Source organism: Chamaea fasciata, unplaced genomic scaffold (genome assembly GCF_029207755.1).
Source record: "Chamaea fasciata isolate MVZ Bird 193981 ecotype frontalis unplaced genomic scaffold, bChaFas1.0.hap1 SCAF_20, whole genome shotgun sequence".
Classification (NCBI taxonomy): domain Eukaryota; kingdom Metazoa; phylum Chordata; class Aves; order Passeriformes; family Sylviidae; genus Chamaea; species Chamaea fasciata.
Genome location: NW_027094105.1, coordinates 10,226,294 through 10,246,151, shown reverse-complemented (window position 1 = coordinate 10,246,151; position 19,858 = coordinate 10,226,294). Strand labels below are relative to the sequence as shown.

The window sequence follows — 19,858 nt, the reverse complement described above, 5'->3', positions numbered from 1 at the left end:
GGGCACTCTGGTGCCCCCCACCTCCCTGCGGGGTCTCCCTCCCGGGGCACCTTATCTGCTGCGGGGGTTCCACTTATCTTCGCTGTCACTTTCTAATGCTAGTTTATGGGCAGTGTTTTGTAGCTTAATTATGATGTTTTTCAGCGTGGTCACGTGGCCACAGAAGCCAATAAGGCACCGAAGTGGGTCCATCCTGGCTGAGCCTGGCCCCCATGGGGAGGAGATTGGCCGGTGTCCTGCCCGGGGCGGCGTGTGCGCAGCCAGAGCCCCGACACCTTCCCAAGAGACACGGCTCCCCATAAATCCCCCGGCCTAGCGTGGACAGGGCGGCGGTACCCGCACCCCACGGAGGCTCCTCGGGTCGCAGCTCCTGGCCGGCGGCCGAGCCAGGCTCTCCCACCCGCCGGCCCCACGCGCAGCAGCCGTGCAGCCGCCTCGTGGTGAGTACGTGTCTGTGGGGGGAACCGCGGTCCCCATCCCACCCTTCTCCCGGCCACCGCCGCCATTCCCCGGCACGGTGGCAGCCAAGGCCCGAGCTGGGGACGCGGCTGGGCTTGGCGAGGAAGCAGCAGCCGTGTGTGGGCCTCCGCTTCCCGTCCCCGTCAGCGGGCGTGGGGATGGCGGCTCCGCAGATCACGGGCAGCAGAGCGAGGCCTCGCCACAGCCTTGGCCCCGTGGCCAAGCTGCCGCTCAGAAATGGCAGATCTGGCTGCTGAGGGGCTCCGGAGCCCAGCTGGTGGTGCCTGGGGGTCCCCTGTCACCCAAGGGTTGGGAGTCACCCATGGGAGTACAGGCAGCCTCCACGCTCTGGGGTGGGCATAGGAGGCAACTGGGACCCCTTGGCTCCTGGGCTTGGCTGAGCCTGTGTCCTGTCCCCATCCCACGCTGGTAGCCGTCACAGCCTTCGACTCTGAGTTGCTTTTGTTTCTCGCAGTGTTTGCTCGGTACTCCCAACTCAGAGCCCCTCCTGGGCTCCTTTTCCCGGATGGCAGGTCCTGCCCCGTGCCGGCCTGGCAGCTCCGCCGGGAGCTCGTGGTGACTGTGGGGGCCATGGCCGAGGGGCTCTGCCGGCGGTGGGAGCGCTCCTTCCCGGCCCAACAGCGGCTGCCCCACGCTGCAGGCTGCTCTGCTGCTATTCTTAGCCCGGGCTCCATTCCTGGTGGCTCTGGAGTGATGCTTCACTGAGCCCGTTTCCTGTTTGCCGCTCTCCCTGCCAGCGCCGCTTCCTACCCGCTGCACCCGTGGGCAGCTGGCGTGTGGGGTGAGAGTGTGGGATGAGATCTGTGGGTGAAGCCCTTCAGGACAAACCACGCAGGGTCAGCCTGGCAGGATCAGCCGGATGGGGCCATCAGCCATGCCTTTGGGGCACTGCCAGCAGCACAGTCCTCAGTTGTGCCGGGGCTCCAGGTGCCGCTGTGCTGGCAGCAGGCTCCCACCGCGCTGGACAGGCTCTGCACCAGCCACGAAGGGTCCCTCAGTGGGTCAGCCCTGGAGGACGGGCCCAGCTCCAGTGCCTGGCGCAGAGCTGGAGCCTCAAGCTCCCCATAGCCAAGTCCCGGGCTCGGCGTGTGGCCTGGGAGCGTCCTGATAAACGGGACATGCCGGGAGCCAGGGTGCTCCTGTGCTGGTCTGCTGCCATCATGGAACATTTCATCAAACGTGAACTGTGAAGCATTGATTCGATACCTGCTGTCTGACAGGCAGACCAGGACACCATTGGGAGTGGGTGCTCCTGGTGGGGTGGCCAGTGCTAGGTCCAAACTCATCTCCTCAGTGGTGGCCCCAGAGGAGATTTCAGGAGCCACTGTGCTCCCCACACAGCTCTCCTGGGCTGGCAGGGGCAGGTGAGGGGGGGTAATGATATGTTCTGACAAAGCTGGTGGCCCAGGGCAGAGCAGGCTCCTGCCCAGACATGGTCAGTTTTGCTCCAGCCCCGAGACTCCTGGCTCTCAGCAGGTCCTGCCTCTCTCAGGCTGGACACTCCAGACAGGCTGGGGGACTTGTCCCCCACAGAGGATGTGGGGGAGCAAGGGAGAGTCTGTTACCCCTTCCCGCAAAGCTGTGCCCCTCGTCTGTCCCTGGGGGAGCCCCTGGGGGGATCCCCGATGCTGCCGAGGCCTGGCCGAGCCTCTCCCCAGCCTGGTCGCCGTGTCCCCGGTCCCCAGGTCCCTCCGCCCCCGCCCCGTCCCTGCCGCCGCGAGCCGCCCGCTCTCCCAGAGGAGGTTCCCCAGCCCCGGGGGGCTGGCCGTGAGCCCGCACCAACATGGAGATGCTCTTCCAGGCGCTATAAAGAGCTCCGGCTCCCGCACCTGCCGCTCGGTCTCCACCGCGCCCACTCCCGGTCCGCACCCAGCGCCGGGGCCGGGGCCGCCGTCCGTCCCTTTCCCGGTCCCATCCCGTCCCGCTGACCGCGGCTCGTCCCGCAGCAGGGCCGCTGGAGGGGATGGACTATTCCTATGATGAGGACCTGGACGAGCTGTGTCCGGTCTGCGGGGACAAGGTCTCCGGGTACCACTACGGGCTGCTCACCTGCGAGAGCTGCAAGGTAGGATCGGCCGGGGACCGCGGGGTCGGGGCTGCGGAGCCGGGGCTGGGGAAACGCAGCTGGGGCCGTGCGGGACCGGGGAAGCGAGGCCGGGGCTCTGCCTGACCGGCGCCTTGTGGGGCCGGGGCTGTGGGGGGAGCGCTGCACGGGGACCAGGGTTCCGAGGCTCTGTAGGGAGCGGGGAGGGGGCTCTGCAGAGCCCGGGGCAGCGGGACCGGCCGCGGGGCTTCTCTCGCCCGTTTTCGTTAGCGGCGGATTCGCTCGGTGGCGGGAGGGGAACGCGGCCGCGACGGGAGCCCCGAGCGCGGCGGGAGCCGCTGCCGGAGGCGGGTGGCGGGGACGGGATGCTGGTGCCGGGATGCCGGTGCCCCCCGCATCGCCGCCGCCCGCCGCCGCAGGGCTTCTTCAAGCGCACGGTGCAGAACAACAAGCACTACACCTGCACCGAGAGCCAGAGCTGCAAGATCGACAAGACCCAGCGCAAGCGCTGCCCCTACTGCCGCTTCCAGAAGTGCCTCACCGTGGGGATGCGCCTGGAAGGTAGGGACGGCCCGGGCACGGCGCGGCGGGGCGGGGGGCGGCGGGGGCCGGGGACTGGGTCGGGACCGTGCGGGGACGATGCAGTTGTCGGGACCGGTCGCGCTGTCCCCGCCGCCGCCACCTCCCCGGACCGGTCAGTCCCGCCGCCGCTTCGATTCCGTTTTCCCCTCCCAAGTTAAGAAAAAAAATCGTTTTTTCGCGTCGTCTCCTTCTTTTTCTTGTTTCCTTTTTTTTTTTTTTTTTTTTGTTTTGTTTCCCGGGGGTTCCTGCTGCTACGGTTTCAACTTTCCAGGATTGATTTTTTTTTTTTTTTTCTGGCAGGAAGGTTGGGAAATAGCAAATAAATTACTGTTTTCCTTAAGCACATTATTCCAGAAGCCGAGACTTAAAGAAAAACGTTAAAAATTACGGGGATCGCAAAAAAATCCTGCCGCAGACCCATCACGAATTATATTTTTCCTTTGGGTGGCATTTAGTATATCGAATTTCTGACCCTCGGCGGGGCGATTCCAGCCCCACAGCCGCCGCCTCTCTCCTGTCGGCGCAGAGGATCCCGACAATCAGAGTCGGGCCCCGAGAGCCCGTGCTGCGGGCTCTGCAATGCTCAGCATCCTGCAACCAAATATATTTGAGGGAACAGGTCGTTGGCACGGGATGGCAGAGCAAAAGCAGAGGCACGAGAAACCCCCCACCCCAGAGTCAGCCGCCCCCTCCCCACTTCGCCCTTGAAATCGTTTGCGTTTTGCAGCGGGTGGAAATGGGCTGGGTCCTCCCGCCTGAGCCTGGCCGGGCTGAGCCCCCCTCCCTCCCGCCGGGCTGAGCCCCCCTCCCTCCCGCCGGGCTCGCTGCTCGGGGCACAGCGCCGTTAATCGGAAAGTCCTTCATGTTCTGGCAGGGCGGCCGGGCCGCTCGCTCCGGGAGCGGGGTGGGAGCCTGCGAGCAGAAGCGCAGGAGTGAGACAAAACATCGAGCTGCAAATTCAACTGCTGCAAACTCCCGGCGTGGGCTGGCTTCCAAAACAGATCCCAGTTCCACTCTTCTCCCTGGGCTGGAATTACTGGTGCCCTAAATTCCTCGGTGCATGCCCTGGCCGTTTTGATCGATGCCGCAAGGGGATTTGGGCGCTGGGCAGGGGCTGGCGACCCTACGACATTCGGGCAGGGACAGTGCTTGGGATGCCCGGGGGGAAAAGGCATGGTCTCAATTTGTCCCTTTCCAGCAGTTTTTGTCGTGAACACCGTGGAGGTGCTTTGGTCCCAGAGCTGTCCCGACAGCCTTTTCTTGTTTATTTTTCTTGCTGTTGGCTCCTTAGCAGAGCTGAGCAGACGAGGCAATCGCGCAGACAAGGGCGATATTCCCATGGAACCGTGTCTTTTGCGGTAAAAAAAAGAGACCACCTTTTTCAGCTCCTAGTATTTTGGGGCAAGGCGTCTGAGGTGATGCTTTGAAGATGAGTCTACAGGTCCACAAGATAAGAACAACCCCAAGGTGACTGATTCTGGGAACACAGCGTTGACACAGGCACCCCTCAAAGTCCCTGGAGGGAGGTGGCAGCAAAACTTGCCCGGGAGGAGAAGCACAGCCCCGGCCAAAGGCTGCCCACAGCCCTGGGCACCCTGCAGGCGCTACCAGTGGCACCTTCCATGTCCCTGCCCGGGCAAAGAAAGGTGGCCAAAGAAGGCAGAGCCCGACCAGCAGCCTGCCCCAGCCAGGGCTCGGCGCTGGGATGAGAGCAGGCAGGGCAGTACAAGTGGGAAGAAGGGCTGCAGACCCCTCCTGCCACAGTGCAGCTTGGGGGCCGCCTGCAGATTGTTTTTTGGGGGTTGCTGGGGGTGCAGGCTCTTCCTGGGTGGCTCCACTTGGGCCCCCTTACCCTGGAGGTCAGGATGCATCGTTTTCCTCTGGGCTGTCAGTTGGGATACGGCAAATGGCAAGTTGTTGCCAATCCGAAGTGTAGCACAAATGGCAGGAAAAGCAGAGCAGGAGGGAATTAAAAGGCCTTTTCTCCCTTTGTGTTCTTGCTGGGAGAGGGGAGGAGGTGTCTGAAGTTGCCTCTGGAGGGTTTGTGAGACCGGACTGTGAGCCCCTCTCGCTGTGTGTGGGAGTGCAGGCAGCCCTAGGAGGGTCTCTGCCTGCGCACCCTTGCCCAGGGTCACAGGGCTTTGCTTTGGGATGCGATCCCTGGACGTCACCGTGCCCGACCTCGAGCGCTGCTGGGATAACGTCACTTGGAGTGGGTGTGAGATTTGGTTCTTGCTGTGCTCTGGCTCCGGGTGTGTGGCCAGCGCTACCAGACCTGCCTGTGCCAGCTCGGGCTGCCTGTGTGGGACCCCGGCCGGGGTGTGCACACGTGCTGAGCGTGGCCAGCTCCCTTGTACCCGAGTCAGGAACAGCCCCGGGACAGCTCTCTGCTGCCCAGACGGGCGTGGGCCGGCTCTGGGGAGCGGGGGCCACAGCACCCCTCTCTTCAGAGGCTGCCGCTGGCAGCCCGCTCCCAGCGAGATGCTGTTTTCATGAATAAAGAATGAGGGAGGAAGCCAGGGCGGCTCTCCTGGGAGCACATTCCTGCTCGTCCTGGAAATGCTGCTGCTCCCGGCCACGCTCCCGCCTTTCCAGCCTGCCTCGGGAGCGTTGGGGAGGTGCTCCAGCTCTCCGGGGGGGCTGGCTGTGAGCCCCAGGATAAGCAGGCGAAAGAAAGGCAGAGGTAACAGCTGAGAGGCAAAGCGAGACCCGCTGGCTGTCAGCAGGAACACGAACTAGCAGAGAGCCTTTGCCTTCGATGCTCACTGCAGGCTGTTCTCCGTGCCTCTGCGCTGCCTTCCCGCGACCGGAGGCTCTTCCAGGGGGATGCCAGGGCAGCAGCCCCCGGAGCACAGCGAGGCAGTGCAGGAGGACGGGCTCCTTCTGCAGAGAGCCACCTGCTCCCTTGCGTGTTGGCAGATCCTTGGGGGTTGTTTTTTTTTTTTTTTGGTTTGGTGGGAACATGTGTTTTGCTGCAGCCGTCAGAGGGACTCAGCCAGCGGGATGCTCCGGCAGAGCCCCCCGCCAGGGCTGGTACCGCAGGGCCGGCAGCCTCCTGCCTGAGACCAGTGCGGTGAAGTGCATCCACTGGGACCGGCCGGCCGTGCTGCCCGACAAAGGGGCAGAGGTTTGCGGGGAAGTAGCACGCGCAGCCTGCACGAGGGGAGCCAGGGTCCCGAGGGGCGTTTGGGGTCCCAGGCTCTGCCTGGAAATCCCAGGGCTGGCCCAGTGACATGGATTATTAAAACGAAAGTGAGTGTCAAATCCCCTCCTCTGCTCAGGCTTTAAGGGCTGTCCCCTCAACCCACGGGGAATGAAAGATGCTTTATACCCCTGCTCATTTTGTAGTGAAAGCCAGACGTCTCTACCTTTCCTGCAATCCCCAGGGGCTTTGAGGGTAACACGGGCTGGGCTGGAGTGACAAAATCTGTGGTCAGCCTTCTGGGATGGTCTCCCCAGTGCCCCAGAACCCCTTTTTGCCACTAAGTCGTGTCCCGCAGCATTTTCTCTGTGCCTTGTGGAAGCCCCGGTCTCTCTCCCTGTGGGTTCACCGCAGCCTCTGCCCTCTCTGCATCTCCAGCTGTCCGTGCAGACCGGATGCGAGGAGGGAGGAACAAGTTTGGACCCATGTACAAGCGGGACCGTGCCTTAAAGCAGCAGAAGAAAGCCCTGATCCGTGCCAACGGCTTCAAGCTGGAGAGCGTGCCTCAGATCATGTCCCCCGTGCAGAGCGACTACAGCCTGTCCTCCACCATCCACAGCATCCACGCCATGTCCAAGAGCCTGCCGCCCAACCCGGCCGCCCTGACGCCCGTGGATTACGAGCGCAGCCCCTACGGGACGCCGTCCCTGGGCATGGCGGTGCCCGGCCACGCGCCGCTGCCCGGATACCACTACCCCTCCTTCCCCAACCGCGCCATCAAGTCCGAGTACCCCGACCACTACACAAACGCCCACGAGGCCGTGCCTGCCTACATGTACCCAGAGACCTACCCCAGCAGCTCCCCCCCCGACATCCCCGAGGTCATCCTGAAGCTGCTGCAGCTGGAGCCCGACGAGGCCCAGGTGAAGGCGCGGATACTGTCCTGCCTGCAGCAGGAGCAGGGCAAAGGCCGGCACGAGAAGCTCAGCACCTTCGGCCTCATGTGTAAGATGGCCGACCAGACCCTCTTCTCCATCGTGGAGTGGGCGCGGAGCTGCATCTTCTTCAAGGAGCTGGAGGTAGGACCTGTCAGTGGGATGGATGCTGCTCGGGGAGGCGGGCAGGGCTGAGGCTGCCCTGATGTGAGGACGGGATGCGGCTGTGGGCAGGATTGAGGGTGAAATGTTGTGAGGACAGGGCGACATTCGTGGGCGCAAGCCTGAGGCCATCACTGCAGATGTGCTGGCACAGCCCAGCTCTGCTCCCAGCTCCCTGCACAGCAGGGCTGGAGGTGCCGGGCCCGGCTGCGGTGCCGGAGAGGTTCCCACTGTCGTGTGGGATGATTTCAGATTCATCACGGCGGGGGCAGGTGTGCAGGCAATCGCCGGCAGAGTGACTGTGGTGTCAAGCTCGAGATATAATTGAAAAATGTAACGTTGAGGAATTATAGTTGAGACAATTCTCTCCTCTGCCTTTAGGAGGAAAATCGATGTGGTCAGGTGGGTCCTATTAACACCAGGCAGCCCTGGCAGCCCGAGCCCGCTCCAGAGCCATGCCTGCTGCCAGCAGCCCGTGTGTGCCTGGCTGGGGGACAGGGCGCTGGCCTCCATCCTGCCAAGGCATCCCTCTAGCAAATGTCCCCGAACATTTACTGGGGCCAGGGGAGGGTTAGCAGGGCTGGAGCAGCTTCTGCCATCCTGCTCACCTTGCCAAGCTTTCAGAAATTTTCCATTCATGTTCTGGGCTGACTTAAGATCTCAAACCAGTGCAAAAATGGGAGAGAAAATTTTGCAACGTGGTCAAAACCCAAAGAGCAACATCCTGGGGCAGCTGTGATGAGACTCAGGTGCTTTCTTGTGTTTCCAGCATGAGATTGTGCTGCCTGGCTTTGGCCAAAATCACTCTTTTCCAGTGGGACTGTGCTGTAGGACAGGACCAGGCTCTTCCCTGTGCCATGGGTGCCATGGGGCTGAGTGTGGCCGAGCCTTGTGGCTCAAAATAGCCCCTGTCTACCAGAACAGTGTCAGGAAATGGCATTGTGGGGGTGGGTTGGGCTTGCTTCAATCATATCAGTGTCCAGCCTGGATTTTGGGAACAGGGTGGTTGTTGTTTCGCAGGAGATATTGTAAACAGTGTAAATTCAGTTCCCAGCTGTATAGCTGTGTAGCCTTGTAACTCCATTGTCAGCGTGACTGTGCCACCAAAATAGGCCGTTCCTGTGTGAACCAGTGTCGGTGGGTGCTCCTCCTGCCGTGGGACTCTGGGGGGGATGGCAGTGCCACAGGCCTCACCTGGGCACAGCTACCAGCGTCCTGCTGGGAGCAGGGCACCTGCCCTGCCGTGCTCAGGACACGGGGTGTGGTGCTCAGGGGATGCCCACATCCATCACTGCCATCCCTCAAGATTTTGCCTTATCCACATGGTGACTGTGGGGTGCATTCCCAGCATCTCCCAGGGCCGGGGACTGCAGGACCCCACAGCCCACCCTGGCTCCAGCGGGAGAACGGCTGTCCACGGCTCCCTGCTGTTCACAGAGCCCCGGGCAGCTCTGAGCCCCGGCACAGGGCAGAGGTGCCCCGTGTCCTCGGTGTCCCCACGGGCGGTTCTGGGGCTGTCCCCTGCCCACCCCACACTGCTCATCCTCCCTGGCCAGGGCAGAGGCTTTTCCTCGGGCATGGGAGAGCAGGCAGTGGGAAGCAGGAGTAGGTCTGAGATCCTCAATCCCTGTTCCTGCTCCTGCCTGGCACATAAAAGCAAACGGCTGCTGGGGCGGTAAATGAACTCCTGCTAGCGCAGGGTTTATTGCTCTGCCCTAAGCTGGCACGGAGGAACATGGCAATTTCCGAGATCGATGGCACCACTGGGTGCTCGGGGCTCCTCAGGGCAGGGGTGCCAGCCGCCCTCTCCATGCCCCGGGAAGGTCTGTGTGAAGGTGACGGCCCCCAGCCCCAGCAGGGAAGGGAGGCCAGTGCAGGGATCCAGGCTGGAAAGGCACCGTGCTGGGACACCAGGGCATCATGCCAGGTTGGCACTACATGGGGAGGAGGTGCAGGCAGGTGAGAAGGGGAGGGGTGGGCAGACTGCCCCATCATGGACTGCCCTGCCTGAGCCCGCCCAGCACCGCCGTGCTCCCTCCAAAGGGCTCTCAGCAGAGACCTGGCTTCTCCCCGGGGCCTCACGGGGAGCCTGGAGAGGAAGGAGCAAATCCTCAGGGCTGTGGGGAACTGCTGGCTCACGCCTGGTTAGCACGAGCCTTTGGTCCCTGCCCGGGGAGAGTGGGAGCAGTTTCCCCTGGAGCTGGCCAGTCTTGTTGCCAATCCCATTCCCACCCTAGCGATCTGCCGGGGGCAAGAATCGGTGCTTTGCTGTCTCCACACCCCTGGCGTGGGGGCCGCTGGGGAGAGCCCCCCTGGCTCCACCACTGCCCCCAGGGAAGGAGGGGGGGCCACGGGCTAATGGCCTCTTGACATCGGCTCGCACGCCACGTCCGCCCGCAGGCGCGGGGCAGTCAGATTGAAAACAGATTTAACTTCCCAGATATATCGTTTCATTTAAGGGCCAGTAATTCTGTCAGTCTGCCACTGACAAACGAGGGTCCCCATGCCAATCCGCCGGGAGACTGATGTCGCGGCGCTCATCTCGTGTCACCAGCAGGAGAATTACGGACTGCGCTGGCCTTCGGAGGCAAGACTAATAACGCTGCAGAGCAGAGGGGGATTTGGGGGCCCGCCTGTTTATCGAGGGCCGGCCTGGCTGCCGCGGCGCGAGGCCGCGCGGGCGGAGGTGGAAGAGGTCAGCGCTGACGCCCATAAATACGAACTTTAACTGAGTCTAGATGAGATGTGTCAGGACTGAGGGAAGATTTGCAGCATCTTTTCAGGAAGAAAAATATGGGCCGGGGGTGAAATATATTTTGTTGGGTTGTGAGTCTCGGGCAACTTTGTCCTTTCAGATGTAATTTTTTTATATGTATATGGAGAGAGACGGGCAGAGGGATGTGCACACACGCGCACACGCGCGCTTGCACGCCCACATTGTGTCTGGTTTTGGCGTGGTTTATACACACACGTCTCGCACAGCCTGGTTTATATGGGTGTCACTGCCATACCTACATATCAATATCCTGTACACAGGGTTGCAGTGACCTTTAGATTGGGATGAGCAGCCAGGAATGTTAAACAAATTGCCACGGTTTCAGCCCGAAGGCCAGGCTGGGCTGGGTGTGCAGCGGGTCCTCGCGCCAGCGGAGGGGCACGGCGCAGCCGCAGGGTGGTGGGATGATGCCGACCCCTTCCTCGGCCCTTTTGTGCCGAGGGGCTGGGGCACACCACCCTTCCATCCACAGGCAAGCTCCAGTGATGGGGGGATGCTGAGGGCAGCACCGTTCCCACAGACCCAGGGGTGCCTGTGGTCACCGGGTCTGCGTGCTGGGCTGCTCTCCCTCAGTTGTGCTTGGAGATCCCAGAGCCACGACAAAGCCTATTTGCAGACAGTTGCTCCTCTGTCTTTAACATGTGGGTCATCTTGACCCCATCTCCTGGCCAATGGCCAGAGCGTTTTTGGCAGATTTAAAATCTCCTCCTGGTCGTGGATGCTGCAGCAATGTTTAGCGTCCCATGCACTGGGGGAAATGTGACCCGTCCTGGCCAGCACAGCCCTGCCTGCAGAACCACGGTGCCCGTGCAGCCAGGGCTGCAGCAGCGTGGGAAGCAGCAGGGAGATGGGGTCCTGGGCTAGCCACACTGGTGTTGGTAGTTACTTTTTTTTAAGACGCACATCGTGGTGGTATCGGGACAGGGTAATGTGGAGCTGCACTGACCATTAACGCCTTGGACGTGCGTGGGTTTTCCATTGCGGGTGGACACCAACCCACTTTCACACTTCTCAGTAGCCAAGGTGATGGGTCCCGCTTGCACTCAGCAATTGCCGGGGCTGCTCGGGGTGCTGACATGTGCCGCACACCTGCCAGAGGGCTGTGGGGCAAATCCTGCACCTGAGGTCTGGGAGGAGGCCTGGAGGGCATCTGTGTGCTGGGGACAGGCTGGGGGCATCTGAGTGCTACCTGTGCCCGTGGCTGGGGACCAGCTCAGGGCTTCCTGCCAAAGAAGGGCTGCTGGTGGGTCACCCTCCTTCCTAAAGCGGTGGTACCCGGGGTAAGGAGCAGTGAGCACTGCGGGACTGCGCCATCCCTGCGTGGCCTGGGCACGTTTTGTGGAGCCCCGACACTCGCAGGGGTTTCCTCACCTTGTACCCATGAACACACAGGGAAGGTTGCAGAAGATTTAAAATTACACCCACACGCAGGTCCTGCAGCCCTGTGCCTGGGCAGCACCATCCCTGCCTCTGAGTGCCCTGCCTCCCCTCCGGCACCCTCACAGACCTTTTCCCACAGACAACTGCGTTTTCTGTGGGTTGCAGCTCATCAGGGATTGCTCTTCCAGTGTGGGGAGGGTTTCACCGCGTGTTTTGTGAATGGGTTAAATGCTCGCTTTAAAAAAAAAAAAGATAAGGATTGCCTCTCAAAGACAGCTTGCATCAGGCCTTTGATAAAGCACTCCAAGGAAAAGCCTTGACATTAAAAGAGGAAGATCCTTTGCTTAACTTTTAGCGGCGAGCGTGTGTGCTGCCGCCTCGCTGGGAGGATCGATTGCCTCTGAGTGCCCCTCCATTAGCAGCCCCCTGCTCCTGCCAGGCCAGGCCAGCGTGGGGTCCAGCCCGGCGACCCCCGGCCTGAGCCCCCCTGCAGCACATCCTCAGTGCCACAGTGGGGCCGTGGGGGCTGCCCCCTGCCACCCAGCCTGGCCATGGGGACACCCAGTTTGGTGCTGGGGACAACTCCATTGATCCCAGCCGGCTCTGACTGGCCCACGGAGCCCCCAGCCCACCCCACGGTGCTCCCAAGCACGTTCCCCCCACGCCACGGCCGTGTGGCTCTGGCGCACTGCGACGTTCCCAGGCAGCGCCGCGGCGCGTCGGAGCGTGCTGGCCGGGGAGCAGCCCCGCGGCAGCCATGGAGGGTGAAATGTGCTGCTGAGGGGCTTCAGGGAGGGACCCGAACTCCCCTCAGAGCTTGGGAGAAGCCGAGTAGCAACTTTTAAAGGAAGAAAATAAGATTTCAAAATTGTTGGAGCGCTCTCCTTGGAAAAGCTGATTTTTAAAAAATGGTTTTCAAGGCAAAACCTTCTGTCTGTCTCTTCTGGAGCTCATCCCGCTCAGGAATGAGGCACAGGAAAGAACTTCCAAAACAACGCCCTGACTGAGCCAGAGCGGAGGCGCTCGGCAGCGCTCGGGCTCGCGCAGCTGGGCTGGCCCCAGCTCCCTGCCCGGGCTGGCCACCGTCACAGCCGGCCACTCGCCTTCTGGCAGGGCTCACCACGGGTGCACCATGTCTCCATTTCGGTTCAGTGCAGAATGAGCTTTTCCCCAGGGTTTTGCTGAGCAGCTGACCAGGAGCCTCATGCTCTGCATGGGCTGGGGGATGAGGGGCAGCCCCGCGGTGCCCAGGGCCCTGCAGCTGGGCAGGAGCGGTGCCACAGCCCAGCCGCCGTCACTGCCTTCCCACCTCTCGTTCCCTGCCACACGCCCTGCTCTGGCCACCCACCACCCTGGAGAGACAAACCCCGGCGGCTCGTGGGGAGCGCCGGCTCTGAGACCATAAAGCTGGTTCTCATCTGGCTCCTATTCCTTTTGCAATCTCCCAGCGCGGGTTTATTGCAGCCTCTTCAGCAAAACGAGGGCATTATCCAGCCCTGTGACGCTGCATCTGTCTTCCCTCTATTAACGGGGAGCACAATGGCCCCGCAGAGCTCGGCTGCTGGCACTGGATTTGCTCCTCAGGGCGGGAGTGGAGGCAGCACCGTAATCCCAACCCCTTCCCTACACCGGCCCTGCGGGAGAGGGGAGTCCAGGCAGGGCGGGAGTTCAGCTCTTTGTGGAAAGGAGTTGGGGTTCAGTGGAGAGCAGTGCAGAGGGGATGAAGCCGGTGACCCGTGGTGGTTCTTGGCAGGACAGTGGGGAGGGCAGCATGCCCTACATCCTGCCTCAGCTCCGGGGCCTTTCAGCTCTTCCAAATGCAGCTGTTGGCCTTTGGGGACCCTTCCAGCCGGTGTCCTGGCTCAAGCTCCTCACAGGAACAGCCCCAGGTGTTTCCCTGGGCACACACACACCGGCACACGTGCACGAGTGCCCGTGACCACAAGTGTGTGTGTTGGTGCGTGGGCAGGGCCGGGCTGGCAGCTGCAGGGCACAGCGATGTCCCGTGCCTGCCAGCTCCCCCACGGCCCTGCTGCCCCCCCAGACCCGCCGTCCTGGGCAGGGACTCCAGGATGGGCACTGTCTTCTTTCGTTTTGAAGTATCCGGAGGGGCTGTCTGCACACACAGGCCCTTTGTGCAGCCGCTGCGTGTCCCTCCCGCAGTCATTTTGTTAAAATTTGTGTGCGATTTGAGGAGGTTGTGCCTAGTGGGGGAAGACCCGTGCTGGTAAGAGCCAGCAAGTGCCACTGAAATGTGCTGAGCTGCTTTGAAGCCAGCTCTGCCAAGCCACCTGCCCGCCTCCTCTCCTCCAGCCCAGGGTGCCCCTTTCTGGGGTGCAGCTCCAGCTCTCCGTGCTCACCCCAGGGGACCCCCCTCCCGTGGGATGCCTGCCAGGCACAGGGTGGGTGCTGTGCACTGCAGCAGTGGGTGTCAGCTGTGCTGGTCCCGCTCTCTTTCAGGTGAGCGACCAGATGAAGCTGCTGCAGAACTGCTGGAGTGAGCTGCTGGTGTTTGACCACATCTACAGGCAGCTGCAGCACGGCAAGGAGCACAGCGTGCTGCTGGTCACTGGCCAGGAGGTGAGAAACGTCCTCTGGGGCTGTGGTGGTGCTGTGGAGGGACAGTGGGGACGGGCAGGGGCTGCATGAGGAAATGGAGTGACTTCTTCCTTTCTTTTGTCCCGGCGTGGCCAACTTGGCATAGGGCAGGCAAGTGGTGTCGTTACACTCTGGGTCTGCTTGTGCAGAAGGTCCCACCCTGTCCCACCCTGTCCCATCCTGTCCCATCCTGTCCCATCCTGTCCCATCCTGCCACACAGCTCCTGCTCTGGAGAATAATGTTTCTTACAGAGAGACCAACAGCCCCACCTGTACTGTCAGCAGTGGGATGGGAGGAGGGATCCCTTCCCTCCCTGGAGGAGCCTTTTGGAGATGTGGTGCCTTCAATTCCAGCACCCTTTGAAGGCCCCCCCTGTTTTAAATGGTGTTCCCATTTCACCCATCAGTCTTTTTTTTTTTTTGACCCCCCTAATTCTCGGTCAGTGCTCAGGGCTGGACCTGGCTCCTGCCCCGTGTGAGGTGCCCTGCAGCGGGCTGTGGTGGGGCTGGGGCCGCCAAAGCTGATGCCACCCCTGTCCCTGCAGGTGGACGTGTCTGCCATCGCAGCCCAGGCCGGCTCCATCCTGAACACGCTGGTGCTGCGGGCACAGGAGCTCGTCCTGCACTTGCACTCGCTCCAGGTGGACCGGCACGAATTCGTCTGCCTCAAGTTCCTCATCCTCTTCAGCCTCGGTGGGTGCAGCCGGGGGGGCAGAGGGGCGAGGGCCAGCGCCCCGGGGGCACGGCCGGGCTGCCTGCGGAGCTTGGGGCGGGAGCACGGCCGGAGGGGCACACACAGCCCAGGCTCCGGCTGCGCAAAGGGGGCTTTTAGTGAGGAGCCAGAGCCGGCACCTGCCTGTCCCCCTCTCCCCCGGGACCCGAAAGGTCTCCCTCTGCGGGGCCGGGCTCTGCTCCAGCTGCAGGGGACGTTGTCACCCCGCCGGCCAAGCGGAGCCTGTTTTGGTCACTCGCCCATCACAGCGGGCAGGGAAACAAGGCTGATAGGGCTGGGGAAAACAGGCGTGTTGACAGAGGCGGCCGGGCCGGCCGTATCTGCCGGGATTTGCGTCAGAGGGCCCGCGCTCCTCCGGCCGGGGGCTCCTGCGCTCCTGATTAGGCTCAGCCCGGAGCCTGCGGTCGGGCACAGCTCCCACCTCACCCAGACTAAATAACAGCGGGGCCGTGGGCGCTGCTGCCACAGCCTGGAACGTGCCCGGGGCGCCAGAGCCCGCTCCTGGGATCCCTGTGCCAGCCGAGTGCTGGGGCTGGCACGGCGAGCCCACCGCCGTCTGTGGCAGTCCCGTCCCCACCCTTGTCCCCATCCCAGCCCTGTCCCTGTTCCAATGCCTCGGTGCTTGCACTCCTGCGGGCTCCCGTGCGGGGAGCAGCGGTGGGAGCTGCGCTGCCATCCCGAGCTGCACCTGCAGCATCTCCCCCCTCGGCTTCCCTTCCCTCCGGGGCTGTTTAGAATCCCAGAGAAGCGAGACACGATAATTCGCAGCTCAAGCAGTGATAAGGTGTGGCACAAACAGTGCCCGGGCCGGGAAATGAAGGAGCCGGGGGGGTTCGTGCCCGAGCCAGGACCTTCCCTGGCTGCCCCGTGCTCTCAGCGCCAGGAGAGCCAGGTCCCCCCGTGCTGCCCTGGTGTCCCCTGGCATGGCGCAGCACAGCGTCCCCCCGATGGCTTCCCCAGAGCAGCGGCTTTCAGCGAGAGAGTGGAATCCAATAGCTGTGTTTTCCCATGCATCATTTTGCCCCAAATGCAACTTTTTCTCTCCATATTGCAGAGCTCACTTGGAGTAATTTGCCCTTCGTAGGCTCAGCTGTAGAGGACGGGATTGTGTATTATGTGCAGGATGTAATTGCCTTTAACAAGAGAATTTCCACATTTACCACTCTGCCACAGCACAGTCAAAGCCAAGCCCTGCTCACAAGAGCTGCCATTTGAGTTCTAAATAGATTTCTCTCCTGAGCAGGTAAAGAGATTTAATTAAAATTAGGGCTTCTCAAAATAGCAATATTTATGAGGACGGCACAGGTTAGCTTTGTTCTACAGAAGGGCTTAATAGAGCCTTAATGGATTGACCTATCATTCGATTTCATGACTTACATTCATGAAGCAGCTACTCTTGGGGAGGGGAGGAAGAGAGGCTTTTATAGCCCACATTCCCTTAAGCGTTTGCAATTTATCAGCAGCTTCTCCCAAACAAAAGGAGCTGTGAATAGGAAGAACACTTGAGGGCATAGAAATAATCCCAGGCATATCTGTATGTGTGATGGGAGGCTTTGTCACAGGACAGTCTTTGCAACTGCTGCAGTGTCTCTAAATGAAGTGAGTCAATGTTATTTGGACAACATTCTTTATTCCTTGCAGGAATGAAAAGATTATTCAAATATTCAATTAAACAGTGAATAGGGTCTTTCAGAGAACCAGGTGAGTTCATCGAGTAGAACTAGCTATTGTTGAGCCAACTCAGGGGATAGATTTGACATTTATCAATATAACTTCTTTTTTTTTTTAATGACATGCACAATAACCTTATGCAGATAAAGAGATTTCATAACAACAACCCGGGTAGCAGGAGACAATAGGAGCAAATGTGCCGTCAGAGTGAAAGAGGAAGGGTGATCTGATCCACTGCATCTTGGCACAACCTGTGCCCTTTGTGCCTGCCCCCGCAGTGCCCGTGGGCATGGCCCGAGGCTGGGGCTCCCTGGAGCCCCCCCGGCTGTGCTGTGCCTCCCCTCCCTGGGGCTCTGCAGCCCCCCGACCACACCTCAGCTCCCGGCTCTGACCCCCGGCGCTCTCAGCTCTGCCGGGCTGCAGTAGCCTTGGGTGCCACAGTCCCTCCAAGGGAGCCCCAAACTCCCAGCCGCCTTGGCCACACCCTGTGCCCAGATTTCCGTGTTTCCAGCCGCTGAGTGGGAATTCGGCCACGCATCAGGCTCTGCGTGCAGCAGAGCCACTGGGGCTGTGACCGAGGCAGGGCTCCCAAGTACCTCGTCCTGCACAGTAAATCCACTAAATCCACTTGCCCTGGATGGACTGTGCCAGGCTGGGCAGCAAGGTCCCTGCCGGGCAGGTGTGTGGGACCACCCCTGTGTGCAGGTGTAGGCGGTGATGGGGCAATGCCCAGCACTGGCTCCCTAAAGGCACCAAAATCTGCGTGCAGGGACGATTGACCCTGCCTGCACCTCGGGGCTGCTGCCTGCGGAGCTGCTCCCTACCCTGCTGGCAGCAGGATTATGGGAACCTGCTGTGGCCCTGGCAGGGCGTGCGGGATTAGGGTTTCCAGGCTGGCGAGCCTGGTTGCCACATTGGAAAGACCAGGTTTATCAGGGGAATTAATTCAGCCGCTTGCTCGACCTTCAGGAATTAAGGAGGGCTGACGGTAGCGACTCCCAGTGTGTTGGCACAGCTGGCAACACCTTCTGGCTTTGCAGCTTCCTGGGCAGGGAGACACCAGTCCTACTGCCAGGGGGTTTGGAATCTCTCTTCAGCATCCGGGAAGACCTGTGGAGCAGGGTAGGGATGGAGAGCCTGTGGCTGGGTGGGACAGGGTGTGGGACCCCTCCTGCACTCCCCCTGCGTTTTCATGCACAGGGGACATTGACCCAGGAGTGTGGCTCCCTCCCGGCTTACCCAGCACAGTGTGGCACAGGTGAGGCAGACAGGTGAGTTTGGCACCGTTTAACCCCCGCCCTCCCCCCTGCAGACGTGAAGTACCTGGAGAACCACACGCTGGCCAAGGATGCTCAGGAGAAGGCCAACGCGGCGCTGCTGGAGTACACGGTGTGCCACTACCCCCACTCCACGGACAAGTTCCGCCAGCTGCTGCTGTGGCTGGCCGAGGTCCGGGCGCTGAGCCTGCAGGCTGAGGAGTACCTGTACCACAAGCACCTGAGCGGCGAGGTGCCCTGCAACAACCTCCTCATCGAGATGCTGCACGCCAAGCGGACTTGAGCGGCCACCAGCAGGACCCGGCCGCGCCCCAGTGCCTCCAGCAGGGCAGGACTGGTGCCCGGGGCAGGCAGCCTGCCTTCCTCAGTGATGCTGTTTCACCTCTGCTATTGGAAACGCCCCACAAGGTTTCGGGCACAGCGAGGGCAGTTGAGGCTGCAGGGCCGTGGCTTGGCTGCCGGCCTGCCCCGCTGGCAGCGCTGACCCCCAGCTCCACTGGTGCCCAAAACTGTCGCTTGCCAACCCGGCTCAGCAGCACCAAGGAAGGGTAAAGCCTGTCCCGGTTTTTCTCCTATTTCTGCTCCTCTCCTGCTGCCCCCACCAGCTGTTCCTTTACTGCTGCCGTCCCTCCCCAGCCCTGCCCATGTCTCAGGGCCCCTCGTGCACAGGGCAGGAGAGAGGGGAGGTGAAACCCCTCCAGGTTGTGGTTTTATGGCGGTTGAGGTGTCTCCAGGCACCAGGGAACACACAGAGGTGGAGGATTCCTGCAGGAAATCCACACAGAATGCTGAGGCTGGGCTGGGGATGCCGCCCCCATGCAGATGTGCCAGGACCCCAAGGTGCAGATGCCGGGTCCCCGTTGCTGCCAGCTGTGTGTCCTGCAGCTGGCCCGGCCAAGAGAGGGCAGGCAGGGGTGGCCAGTGCTGAATCCTCAGCTGGGGTGCACCTTCCTAGTGCCTGCTGCTGCTGGAGGCAGCGGTTCTGTGGCAGCCACAGTGCCCAGAGCCCAGAGCTGCCCAGGGGCAGCACAGCTCCGTCCTGCCCACAGGTATGGCAGCAGAGCAGCCAGGCAGGAGGGAGGGGCAAGCTCCAGCATGTGCCCAGGATCTTGGGGAGGCTTGGGGAGCTCTGCAGTGTCCCCCTGCATTTATCTCCTGGGTGGGTGTGCAAGCAGGAATGAAGATTGTCCTGCGCTTCATGCTGGGCCTCCTGCGCTCTGCCGTGGCCCCAGGGGACGGCGAATGCTGTGCTGAGGCCACAGGCAAAGAGCTCTCTGTTCCTCTCCCATCGCCATGGGGGCTCACAGACAGGACTGGGAGCACTGGGGGTGGCAGCCCCCCCAAACTGGGCCACGCTGGACTCTCACTGCTGCTTTCTCTGGGTCTCAGCCGTGCTCTCCTCTCCTCTGCCCCACCACCGGGGCCGGCACAGCCCCTGCCCCACAGACCCCCAGCTCTGGGGGTCCTGCAGCGTGCCCGGCGTTGTTCAGGTTTGTTCCCCGGGGCAGGGGGTGTCCCCGTGCCCGGGGGCCGCTGCAGCTCTGCGGAGCCGGTGCCTTGAGGAGCCACAGAGGCTCGCCCGGAGCCGTGCCCTTTGTGAAGCTTGTTAGACACAGAAGAAAGAGCATGTTTGTCTCTGCTTTAACACGTTCGTGCATTTTCCTCCTGAGGTCTGTGGTTTGGTTTCGCCTTCTTCTTCTTGTGAACTTAAAGAACTGGAGAAAATGTTTTGGGAGGTAAAAGATGGTTTATTTTCAGAAAATGAGAAGTGTCCTTAAGTGTCTCTCTCTGTCTCTTACATCCTTTCCTCCCTCTCATCCCTGCCCTTCCCCACTCCTCCCCCTTCCTTCCCAGGCAGAAGGTTACCAAATTCTTTGTCGGGAGCAAACCACTGTAATAAATTTTGCAGTTCATTTAAAACGGCAAACTTTGTCTTTTTTTGGCTGTCTTCCTAACCCTGGTGCTTGGTGCTTGGCATGGGGAGGGCCGGGTGTTTGTGGGCGCCCTCCTGGGGTGTCACCTGCCTCTGTGGGACCAGGACAGCGTGGCTGTTGGGGGGAGTGCTGCTGCTGCCTTTG

General features: G+C 61.5%; 1 protein-coding gene across 1 annotated transcript; it reads left to right on the top strand.

The window, feature by feature from the left end:
- Positions 1-225: 225 nt before the first annotated feature.
- Positions 226-19,700, top strand: NR5A1 (nuclear receptor subfamily 5 group A member 1). The gene is made up of 7 exons (XM_066201114.1): positions 226-440; positions 2,427-2,545; positions 2,944-3,085; positions 6,687-7,327; positions 13,962-14,081; positions 14,645-14,792; positions 17,816-19,700. Exons 2-7 carry the CDS (start codon positions 2,444-2,446, stop codon positions 18,061-18,063), a joined length of 1,401 nt encoding a protein of 466 aa, XP_066057211.1. The 5' UTR covers positions 226-440; positions 2,427-2,443; the 3' UTR covers positions 18,064-19,700.
- The last annotated feature ends 158 nt before the right edge of the window (positions 19,701-19,858 follow it).

Coding starts and splice junctions, on each gene's coding strand:
- NR5A1 (XM_066201114.1), top strand. CDS start 2,444: ATGGACTATTCCTATGATGAGGACCTGGACGAGCTGTGTCCGGTCTGC. Junction 2,546..2,943: donor TCACCTGCGAGAGCTGCAAG/GTAGGATCGGCC, acceptor CCGCCGCCGCAG/GGCTTCTTCAAGCGCACGGT. Junction 14,793..17,815: donor CCTCATCCTCTTCAGCCTCG/GTGGGTGCAGCC, acceptor TCCCCCCTGCAG/ACGTGAAGTACCTGGAGAAC.